Genomic DNA, 12673 nt, shown 5'->3' with positions numbered 1-12673 from the left:
TGCTTCTCTTCATGTGGGTGATGAATCTTGTGCTGGAATGTTTTGTTTTTCAGTAGATATAGGGTAGATACTCTACAGGATTCAAAAGCAGATGAAGAACCCTTAATTCACTTAGACCTTTAAGTAATTTAGATCTAAATATCAATTAATTTACTTCAGGATACCTTGAAGGATATCCTTCCTCCTGAAGGATATTTCTTGGTTTGTTTTCTATTTGATCCGTCAAAACTGGTAGAAATTCTTTTAGGAGAGTTATCATCTAGTTTTGCATTCCTAAGCCTTAATTCAGGGCTTTCAAATGCAAAGCAAGTGCAAATAGTCTTTGTTACTCTTCCACAGGTACCTTGGTCTTTATCTGGGACAGAGGAGACAGTAGGATTGGATTTGAAGTGTGCATTTGTAGGTATTAGATGATTTGGTGCTTCAGTAATAACAAATGCAGAATTCAGCAAATCCAATGCAATGGTTTATGTAGGATATAATTAAGACAAATATGCAGTTTCTGTATTTCTCTTCTATTCATTTGTTATTGTATTGTGGCATTAAGGGTTTTTCTCCTTTCTGGGCAAGCAAAGGGATTTTCTCTTTTCTCCTGCCAGTTTCCCTCTCCCTGGCAATTCTGGGCTGAAGTCGCTGGGTGGCAGGTTTGCTCAGGCTCTCCTGGATGTAAAGAGTGAGCTGGTTTACACTTGACAGCAGCAGCCCGAGCTGCTGAAATGTGTTCACCAGCACTTCATAAACACAAAAGAAAAAGATATTCCACTGTGAATATTAAGACTACTGGGTATATGAAGCATGTGCATAATTCCCTGTGGATGAAGGATCCTCATCTATCCCTCTGATAATATCACTATTAATTTATGTGACTATGCAGATCAAGTTGCTGAAACTTGATAGAGCCACAGTATTTCAGTTCTCAAAATAATACTATTATTATTGTCATATAGACATAATGAAATGCTAATTAAATTCAGGTAAACACCTGCATAATTCTTCTTTCTTTAAATGCAAGCTTTGGTATCTCCATCATTGCTGAAGGCAAAGCTAATTTGCATTACATTAATACTAAAACTAATTTCTCAAAAGGACATTTGTCAGTTCTGTTTTCATTTCCTGTGACAGCAGTATGTAAAGTGGGAAAAAAAGAAAAAAAAAGAATTGGTTAGCTTCCAAAGAGTCAAATGGAGGCTTTAAAATCTTACTATTAAATAGATTACTTTTATCTTTATATGTAGTTGTTCCTCTGATTATTTGATTGAGGGATTAAACATTAACACATCTTTTCAAGTCCCAGAAAGATACAGCTCTTCAAGTAATCTGGAAAACTCGAATGTTTGTTTGTTATTTATAGATCTGCTTTCTTGTCATATATGTTTAAAGATTTAAAAGATTACTTTTAAGATGTTTACATTAAAAATACATAAAATATCCAAAAAGGAATATTCCTTTAAGTTCATTACAAAAAAAGAGTATTTTTTTAATACTTTTGGATCCCACTAGTCCATTCTTATGGATAGTCAGGAAATATAATAATTTAACCGGTTTAAGTCAGAAACTTATACGTAGACTTAAGAAGAGTTCAGGTTTAGGCTATAGTTGTCTTAGTGACATCATGGCACAAATACATTTTAAATAGCTTCCCATATCATCAGTATTTCTGTTTGCTACATTATTTATTACTTGTCTTAATTGATATCAGTGAACCTGAAACCCTGATGGTTTTATCACCATTTTATCTTTAATAAGTCAAATTGAATTGCTGTACAAGTGTTCAGGAAGTTGACCTTCTTGCAAAAAGCTTTCCTCTTTAAGTATGCAAAAAAAGAGTGAGTAGTGATAGAAAGATACAGTAAAGCCAGGGGATGAATTTTGTCATAGAGACAACTGACTTGCTATCTCCTCACATTTTCTCACACAAAGAGGCATTTCTCAAGCTGAGGCTGACACACCTCAGTGTCGTGAGTGCTACAGAGCAGGAAGCAAAACTTGCTGAATCCACACTGACTCTGAAGTGTGAATTCTGAGTTTGCAGTGTTCTCTCCAGTGTTCTTCGGTGCAGGGACGTGGCACAAAGGCAGACAAATACATTCAGCAGAGAACTTGCAGGACCCACAGCTCAGGCTCTATTCAGCTGTGAAGTAGCTTCTGAATCCAAGGTGTCTGTGCATAACCACCTCTGTATCCCTGCAGCTATCTTGTGCATAACCTGCAGTAGTGTAGACTTCTCTGAATACTGAAAAGCTTGCTTTTTCTTTATGCAAATATTATTCCTCTTACTTTATCTCTCTTTGAAGTACAGAAAGCTTTACAGTGTTCTAGGGTGACACTCATAATATTCTGGATATACACTACCAGACAGGTACTTTTCACACTTAAATAAGTGCAACACAAATGGAAGAGCCTGTTTCTTTATTTAATTATTAAAGGTGATTAGTCCAGATACCAAAATTCCCACTGCAGATTTCTGAAAGTGGTGAGATGAATTCTAGATTGGAGACAGTGTTTGCCAAAATACTTTGCTTGTTTCTTCTCCAAAACTGATGAGTTTATAAACAACAAAGAACAAGTTGAACTATAAAAGTCATATTAGAAGAGTAGAGATTTACAGCTGCCTGTTTTTTGTACATTATTTTAAATTGCAGTTTGTTGGCTGACATGGATAGAAAAAGTTATTCTACTGCATGCTCCTGCTTCAATGGATTGCTATGGAGACACTTAGTTTTATTGTATAAATCTGTATTCCAACCCAAACCTATTCTATGATTCTATGATTCTACTGTCTACCTGCAGCAGAAAATACACAAGGATTTTAATTTCCAGTTTTCCTCATTGCTTTCCCTGGTAATCCTCCTTGCAGAGTGTTTAGCCTTGCTCCAGGTGTAGACCAGGAAATTAATAGAAAGTTCAAAAGAACTGAAGAATTGGAGTAAAATAGATAGAATTAGAGAATCATAGAACAGTTTAGGATGGAAAAGATCTTTAAGAAAACCAAGTCTAACTGTTAACCCAGCACTATGAAGTCCACCTCTGAACCATGTCTCTAAGTGCCACATCTACATGTCTAAAAGGCTCCAGGGTTGGTAATTCAACCACTTCCCAGGCTGACCTCTTCCAACGCCTGACAGCCTTTTCCATGTAGAAATTTTTTCCTTGTTATTTGGGAGAAGAGACCAACCCCACCTCACTACTTTAGGCAGTTGTAAAGAGTGATAAGGTCCCACCTCAGCTTGTGCTCCAGGCTGAACACCCCCAGTTCCTTCAGCTGCTCCTCATCACGCCTGTGCTCCAGCCCCTTCACCAGCCTCATTGCCCTTCTCGGGACCTGCTCCAGCACCTCGATGTCTTTCTTGCTGTGAGGGACCCAAAACTGAACTCAGTACTTGAAGGGCCTCCTCACCAGTGCCAAGTGCAGAGTGACAATCACTGCCCTGGTCCTGCTGGCCACACTTTTTCAGATACAGGCCAGGATGCCATTGACCTTCTTGGCCACCTGAGCACACACTGGCTTATGATCAGCTGCTGTCACCCAGCACCTCCAGGTCCTTTTCCACCAGGCCGCTTTGCTGCCACTCTTCCCACATCCTGTAGCACTGCCTGGGGTTGTTGTGACCCAAGTGTAGGACCTGCACCTGGCCTTGACTTCATACAATTGGTCTTGGCTCATTGATCCAGCCTGTCCAGATCCCTCTGCAGAGCCTTGCTGCCCTCCACCAGATCAATACTCCGGCCTAACTTGGTGTCATCTGCAGGCTCGCTGAGCATGTACTTGATCCCCTCATTCAGATTGTCAGTAAAGATATTAAACAGGACAGGCCTCAGTACTGAGCCCTGGAGTACCCCACTGATGCCCAGGTGCCAGCTGGATGTAACTCCACTCACCACCACTCTCTGGGCCCAGCCATCCAGACCATTTTCTTTCCCCACAACAGTCCACCCATCCAAGCCATAGGAAACCAATTTCTCCAGGATAATGCTGTCGCAAATGGTGTCGAAGGCTTTCCTAAAGTCCAGCAGAAAACATCCACAGCCTTTCCCTCACCTAATGAAGAGGTCACCTGGTTGTTGAAATCAAAATAGGAAAGTTCAGTTACACACTGATAAGGAAGAAGAGGTTATTTATGGGCTAGAACAAAGCCAGGGTTGTAGTGAGCTCATTTAGTACAGTTTTTGAATGTATTAGGTGGCAGGTGATCGTTGATGAAGCATGACCAACCAAATCAACTGCTTACTGGATTTTTATGAAAGAGAGTTCCAGGACTCTCTCAAGATACTGTCTCAATACACTGTTCTCAGTGCCTTGATGTATTAGGGAGGTCCTTTAGACATTAGTGAGCTGAAAGTGATTCTAAGTATTACTCCAAAGCTACCCAATTTTGGGTAGGTTTGGAGGAATATTTAGAGGCAATGGTCTAATAATAATCTAGTGAGCATGGAATGTGATGGATGGAGTCAGTGGTTAGGAGCAAGGAGGGGAAGGAAAGCAGAAGATATAATGTTGAGGGTGAAGCCAACAAGTAGTTTGCTCTGGCAGAAGCCTTTGAGGAAACTTATTCTACTTACAGCACAAAGAATTGTAATTAGTTTAGAAGATCTGCCAACTTCTCTGCTAGAATTTAAAAAATACTCTGCAAAAGCAGTTGACTGTAACATTTATGTGCTTGTGAGACTCACCAGGCTACCAAAATTCATGTACCATCTGTAGTTAGATAGCAGAAGCTAAGGAAGCCAGGTGTGAACACTACTCAGAGAAATGTAGTTTGCAGTGTATTGTGAATTTTCATCAGCCATAAAGCTGTGAGCCATGAGCATAAGTGAGCAAGTAGCTAGGCTTTTTCTGCTGTTATAAGTGAAATAACAAGGCCCATTACCAAAGGGATGCTGGTGCAAAGCACAATGTCTTAAGGAATTTTCAGTGGTATGCTGAATGGAGAAGAATAATAATACATTTGTTGGAAATACTTCCCGGTCCACATCTCAAATGTAGAATTACATTGTATATCCTTTACATATAAATATAGCTCACTGAAGGAAAAGATTCTTTAATGGGAATGACTGTCATCATTATCCTGTTGAGTTTTTTATTTATCTGTAACTATGGCTTATACAACAAAACAAGGTCTTAGGTGAATAGAATTAAGACAGTGGTGTTGCACTGGGGGTGTTGTCCCTATGTCTCTGATGTCAACAGCAAGAAAACATCTATAGTCACATTTACATTAACTTACCTCTACAGGAGTTGGATCATCTGTTCTGGTTTTAGCAACCACTCAACTAATTCTGTACTGGCAGGATCAAACCAATTCACATGAGCTCATTTAGAGTTAATAATTCTAATAATGAATTATATATGAATTATTAGTTATAACTATATGAATTATAGTCAATAATGAAAAGATATTGAACATTATTTCTAGCTTTGGACAAACTGACCTCAGCACCAAGAATCCTGTCTCTTCTGGATTACTTCTTATTGATTCTCTTACCATTTTACATCTACTGTGCATTAAACAATGCTGAAGCTCAGATGTCTAATTTTAGAACCTGAATTTAAAAACATACTCTGGCTCTGCTTACCAGGTTCTTCTATTTCTGCAAGTTAACTTTCTTATTTCTTGGTCTTGGAAGTCTTATATTAACAGAAGTTCCTTTATTGTCTCTGAGGGCCCAACAGAATGGATAGACACTGTTTTTAGTCAAAACACTAGATTCCTGTAAATGATATTTAATTGTACAGGGGTGCATTCTGATGGCTTTTGGCAATTTAGTGCCCTGGAAAAGGTGATGGTCAAAAAAACCAGTGACTCTCAGAAATAGGTCATAAAATGCTATTTTTGACATCACTATTAAATCATAAATATAGGGCTTATATGATGCAAGTATTTGCTTGAAACTTGGTAAATACTGAGTGGTGAACCACAGATACCCTTGGAATATCTCTGAGTATTGCTATCACTATTTCCAGTCTGTGATTCAGTCTTTTCTGAGTTAAGGAAGGCATTTTTAAACATAACCAAGCTGAGGTTTTGAGATGAAAACATACAGTACATTCATATCTAATTTGTGGACAGAATTCGCTGATGCCTGTGCTCTTAATTTGCTTGGTAAGCTCTTCTCTTACCACCAAGAACTTTGGCTTCTTCTGAGGTATGGAAAGCTTTATTACCAACTGCATGAAGTCTTGCTCCAGGAGAGCTTCTGAAGCAACAAGATGCAACACCATATCTATGATTTTTTGATGGTTTTTAAAATTATGTTACATTTTTCCATCTGTTTTTCATCATTTAGGTTATAAGACCAAATTGTCGTAAGGGAAATTATTGTTAGGGCAAGTATATGGGCACATCATTATTAAATACAATAAATTGTTTTAATTAAAGTGCTAACATAGAAATAAGTACTAGCCCCAGTAAGAATTTGCTGTCATTTGCTATTGAAGTCATAATATGATTATGAGAATTCTCATAATCTGTTTCTAAACGTTATTGCTTTGCCCAGCATTTGCTTACGTTTATTTGCAGATAAAAATGCAAGTAATTATTAGAGAATCACAAGCACTGTGGTTACTTCTAGGATAACATTTAGTGTTAATGAACCAATACCCAGCAGTCAAATAGGGAACTGTTTGTCTTTTTTATTAAAACCAAAACCAATAAGAGCAGAATTTAAAAAAACAAAAACAAACAAACAAACAAAATCAAAAACACCCCAAAAAACCAACAACCGAATGAAAAGCAGGAACTGAAAAATCAAATAGTTTGATTTTTTTTACAGCTTTTTTGTTGTAATTTTTGGAGGACAGAGGATCAGGTAGCTGCCTTCTTTTTTGCCATAGAGCTACTGACGCTCTGACTGATTTTTCTCCCTGGAAGCTGTTGCCAGAATTGCTTAGGCCACTGTAGGGCTCACATGTGATTAGTCAGGTGTTCAGCCAGACAGTGTTCACTTATGCAGTAATCCCAGCAGATTTTCAAAGGATGCTGTCTGCCACAGCAGTCTTATTGGAATTCTCTTGAATAAACTGGGGAGGCATGAGCACAGAAATGACACTGTCCCGGACTCTCCTCATCTCTGTAGATGCATGTGGTTTGAAAAATCAAATTAAAAGCCATATTAGCCTTGAGTGAAAAGTGTGAATATATATACATCCATATGGAAATAGTTTAATAATAACTAAGAGAGAAATTATCTGGAATGTATCAGGAATACTGGATTGTTCACTGACCCAGCAGATCTGTTTGATCCTTGCTAGCAGCACTTGTGTAAATCAAAAGGAGAGAAGGCACAGTGTAACCTGCCTTTCTTACTGACCCTGTAAAGCAATCAGCTGAAGTATTGCTAGCCAGAGTCAAGCACTTTCTTTCATGTGTGCTTGATTCTTCTTTCATCCAATTATTTATTTACCACAGTAATTTCTTAAATATGTGAATTCTTATGTTGGACCTAAAAAAAGTTGATGCTAACAGATTTCAGTTTGTGCTGAAATTTTATGCCAGCAGAAATTGAAGCTGGCAACCAAAATCCTCATTGGAGTCTGGAAAGGAAAAGGGTAGTGTTATCTGGGTATTTTAATCTCCCCTAAATATAGACTATAAGCTCTCATTCTAATTTCAGAGCATTTGGAAAAGATTTAACCTTGCTTTCTCCCCCATCCGTTTCAATCAAGAAACATAAACTGGATGGTATTAGCTTTATTTCATTTCTTCTAAATGTCTAAATGTAGAGACACAGCCCATACTATTCAAGATTGTCTCAAAGGTCTTTTTTTGTTACCCAGCATCTGTGATGATGATAGCACTAGTTCTTACACCTAAATATTTTTGCAGTTTATTTTTGTATATACCATTTTGCCTCTGAATTGCTTTTATTCCTGTTTGTAAAGGTCTATGGATTGCAGTGAATTATCTCAATGTTTGATTTTTTTGGGGGGGGAGTGTGTTTCAGTTATATTTTTGAACAATTTTCAGTGAATTAGGAAATCTGAATGTTTTCCATGTTGATATAGTGTGGTATAAATCCATGTATTAATTTTTTGTAGCACTTTTACTCCCATGAAAGTTGAGATGTATTTTGGTGAGAACATTTGGGTTTTTTAGTGAAATCTCTTTAGGACTACCATGTGTATAACCCATTGATTTAGCCTAGTAATCTTTTTCTGGGATAAAATGCAGGATGGATAAGCAAAATATTTCAAGTGAGTTATTTTTTAACACTTAAGTTAAAGTGTTCACATAAAATGTGTTTTTCATTAGGAAATGGCTGTGGTGCACATAGTGGTCTCTGTTCCACTCGTTGTTTTACAGGTGCACATCTGATTACTCAGAAGTGTCACAGGATAAAAATACTATATTCTGTTTGCCTCTCTGCACAGCCAAGGGTAGCCAGTGGCCCACATAGCCATTTGAAAACATGGCTGAGTATTTCCCAATAGTCTGGCGTTGGTGAAGTGTGTTAAGAAAGGATTAGGGCCTTGGATGATGAGTGCATGAGCCTTGTTGAAAGGTAAACTACTTCCCTGGAGTCCTACTGTTTGTCAAGGAGCAGTGAGAGCTGAGCCAGGGAAGAGCATCTCCAGCCTGACATGGGCCTCAGCAGCAAGGGAGGGCAGAGGAGTACAGGGCAGCTCTTGGTGCACCTTTGTTTAGGCTATGCTTATAGTCTCTCTGAGCTAAAAGCTCAGGTACTGCTATAGGAGTAAAAAGGAAGAGCCAAACAACATCCTGCTCTGTTAGTGGGACTCCATGACATTCTATCCTGCCAACGTGCTTAAAAAAAAAAACAAGTAATGGTGCAGAAAAATAATATAGCTGTGGTTTATGAACAAATTCTTGGGTAAGTTTAGTTTTCAGATATGGGCTTCAAAAAGTAAGAGGGAAATGTTGATTTGTTAATAATCATTTACTAAAGTGTCTAGTTTTTTCATGTCCAGTAAGGAGTTGCAGCTCCTCAGGAAACATGGCACACTTTCAACAGCTGTCCTATAAATCAGATCCATGTTTGAAGGTGATCCATCCTCTAAGTAAGCACTTACTTTTTAGAAATAGCAACCCCTGTAAGTGAATTGGGAGGGATGTGTAGACAAGTATCACATAGCTGCCCAGGGATGTTTACCAGTTTCACGAAGTGTTGTTTTTGTGACAGATTAAATCCAATGGTGAGCTGCTGATTAAAAATGTCCAGCTGCGGCATGCAGGGAGGTACATGTGCACTGCTCAGACAATTGTGGACAACTCCTCGGCTTCAGCTGACCTTGTGGTAAGAGGTAAGCTTCTCCAGGTAATACAGAAATGTGGCTGGTTTTCACCTAGACAAGACACCAAGACAAGAGCGTTTCTGATTGTTTAGGATATGTGATTTCTCATCAACGGATGGCAGAAATTAAAATGAGAAGTCCATAAACAAGCAAAGTCCTAGAAGACTACTCAGGGTACTGATTTGGTTGCAGACATTTAGAGGTCTAACTAAGCAAGTGTTTTCCTGAAAAGAAATAAGGATTTTTTTATTATGGGTGTTTTCCTTATGTGAAAGCAATTTTTAGATAGTTTAATTTGGTGTTCATTATTAAATCATTATTAAAAATAGATTTCAAGGATCATTTCAGTGTATCTCCTGGATACATTTCTAAGTCACTTCTCATTTTTCATAAAGCTGTATGGATTAAATTATTGTGTATTATACTAGGCCTACATTAAAAGGATTCCGAGTTTTCAAATTACAAAAACCAAGACATCTGAGGTTAAGTTTATCTCTCAGTTTTTCTCTGATTCATGTCTGTTAAGTGTTACTGCAGTCTCAAAATGCTATTCGTGCTCATACAGTATGCACCCTACAGGATCTGTTACAATGTGACGTTTTAATAGCATGAGTTAATGTCCTTTGGGCATTTTGCTTTCTTTTATGCCTGTGGGCATAACACATTCTGAAGTGCTAATGCTCTGTTTTGCTGACAATTCAGAACTGATGTAACTTGAACGTTGAGTTGCCTTGCTGCTGTGTTTTGCCCCACATTTGACTTACACCACAGAACTGTGTAGCAGCTGAAGTATAGCTAGTGGCATGGTTCTGAGCTTCTGTTATCTCAGGCTGTTGTGCACTTGAATATTTCTGCATTTAATTTTTTACTGGGTATTAACAGCCCATGAAATGTCATCAGTTTTGGATAAAATGTCAAAGCAAGTGATGAAGTAAGTGATGAAACTACAGAATAGATATGCAAAGTAAAAGAGTAGGATCTGTTAATATGCCTTAGTATTATGTAAGCAATTCCTTTTAAAAATTAAAAGGCAAGGTGCTTTATCAAGCTTCTGATTCCCCTTCCAACCCAGTAGTTTCTCAGAGACTATTCTGTAGAAGAAACTAACATTCATTTCGTTCTCAAAATTCAGATTTTAATGCAATAAACACAGTTCTGCTTACAGCTGTCATTTTTGTGAGTATAAGACTCAGCATCTTACCAGGCCAAGAGTAAATATCTTATGAAATATGACAAATGTGGGATTGTAGTTTCACTGCATTGGTAAGGAAGAGGCAACAGCAGAGAATGAAAAGAGCTATGTTCCAGAGCATCTCATCAGTGGAGCAGTAAAGGATAGCCACTGTCACTGCACATGAAGATGTTTTATCTGTTCACAAAACAATTTAACAGTTCATATGGATCATTCTATGTGATATTGTTTAAATTGCTAGTGATGTTAGCCCACTGAAGACTCTGCAGCCCCTGTGTGCTACTACAGACCTCAGTGGCTGCATGTTGGCCTCACTGGGGTAGTGTTACAGATGTGCCTGCTTCCAGCTCTGGAATGTGGAATGCCTCCTGGATGTGCTTCAGGCATGTGGGTAGCTCTCTCTTGGATGGACTGCTTGGATATATGCAGCAGTTTGTCACCTGGATGCACCCAGTTCACTGTCCCTAGCACCACCTTATCAGCACCTGGCTCTGCCCACTATATTTGGACCCAGTGGAACTGTGCCCCATTGCTAAAGCAACTAGCAACCTTGGGGTTAGTTGTGGGTCCCTATGGAGCCTTTTCCTTTTCCTATGGCCCTTGGTATTTCCTGTGACATGCTATTTTCAGAAGCTGATGGTGAGGGGAGAAACTGTAAGAGGTTGAAGAAGGAAGGAAAGTTGTTGGGACTGATGAACCTTTCCATAGCTTCCAGCCTGAGGGCTTCTGAAGTGAACAGTCTTGCAGGAGAATGGGTCTCTCATCAAACCTTACCTGTGTGTGTCCTTAGAGCTGGGACAGGAAATATGCATGTTATCAGGGTGGAGAGTTAACTAATAACCCTCATCTTAAAAATCAGCTCTTAATAACAATTTCTACTTCCTGCATCCCTTGTGAAGAGTAAGAAGCCGTTTCCCCATGCAGTGTGGTATTTAGTCCTATCCTTGAAAGGGAGATCCAAGGAATGAAATTGCTTGCTTGAAGGATATATTCATTGAAACCAAGGAAGAGCAACATATGCTAGTGTATGCTTTTGTTTCTGTTAATTTCATTTGCGTCCTTTGGCTCGGCTGTATGGAGAAAATAAAGAGCTCAAGAGGAGCTGAAAATACATTTGACACGCTGTGTGTTTAGATCTGATGTAGAAATCTCCTTCCATTCTTTTTTGTTGTTTTGTTTTGATTCTCTGTGGTTTCTCTAAATAGTGCAGAGAAATATATTATGGGACTGTTGGGTTTTTTTAGTATTCTCTGGGACTTGTTCAATCAGGTTGTTGGATAATTATCTCAATCATGTTGGCATATTATTATCTCTGAATGTTGGAGCAGAAAATACTCTCAATAGTCCTAATGCATTCTATCTGTTTTTACACAACAGTTAATATGTATCAGGTAACTGTGTATCATATAAAACAGAAGCACAATAGCAAAACCAGAATTTTGTAGGAGCTTGGAACCTGATGAGGGGTTTACCACATTGGGGTAATATGAAGGCCAAGAAAAATGGGAAGAGATCTATAGAAATCTCTTCTGCAGTATGGTTTTTGTCCAAAAAAAATCACAGGGTTTTCCACATAACTTGCAGCCAGGGCCTATATGGCACAAGCAGAAGTGTAGGTCAAAGTTGGCCCCCCAATAAGGTCAGCATTAGGTGGAATTTGAAAAGGAAAATGTTTTGGTTTTTTTCCTGAGTTCAGTTTTGTTTGGTAAGAAGAGCAGAAACATTTTCAAAGTATCATATTTTCACTTAAAATTATCTCAATATTGATGAGGCAAGAATCATGGAAGCTTTATTTGGTAGTTATAAAATGCAAGAGCAGCTGTCCTCTGAAGCATTACATAGAGTATTAAAAGTTGATGAACTTTAATACTTTCAGCACATTTAATTTGTTAATTGTACTGTTTTTTTTTGTTTTTTTTTCTTTTTCCAGGTCCTCCAGGCCCCCCTGGAGGTATAAGAATAGAAGAAATCAGAGACACTGCTGTAGCACTTACCTGGAGTCGTGGAACAGACAATCATAGTCCTATTTCTAAATACACTATCCAGTCAAAAACCTTTCTATCTGAAGAGTGGAAAGATGCCAAAACAGGTAAGAGTAATGCCAGAAGATATGAAGACAGTAAGTTTTAAAGTATGATTGTTAGAAAGTTTGACTAATCAGAAAGTAATCACAGTAGAAGGAAACCAGGGATGCTCTTGATGTCTGCTGCAGGTTTACTGTCCTGTCAGTG

General features: G+C 38.4%; 1 protein-coding gene across 1 annotated transcript in view; it reads left to right on the top strand.

Moving 5' to 3' along the window:
* Positions 1 to 12673, top strand: part of CNTN1 (contactin 1) — a 127142-nt gene that overhangs the window by 76427 nt on the left and 38042 nt on the right. Inside the window, exons 15-16 of the mRNA XM_005426349.3 lie at positions 9139 to 9259; positions 12373 to 12531. Of these exons, the coding sequence (XP_005426406.3) occupies positions 9139 to 9259; positions 12373 to 12531 (280 nt within the window). The remainder of the gene's footprint in view (positions 1 to 9138; positions 9260 to 12372; positions 12532 to 12673) is intronic.

The sequence above is a fragment of the Geospiza fortis genome, unplaced genomic scaffold, assembly GCF_000277835.1.
Source record: "Geospiza fortis unplaced genomic scaffold, GeoFor_1.0 scaffold429, whole genome shotgun sequence".
NCBI lineage: Eukaryota > Metazoa > Chordata > Aves > Passeriformes > Thraupidae > Geospiza > Geospiza fortis.
Note: the sequence above shows the minus strand (reverse complement) of the source record. Positions and strands in the feature narration are given on the sequence as shown.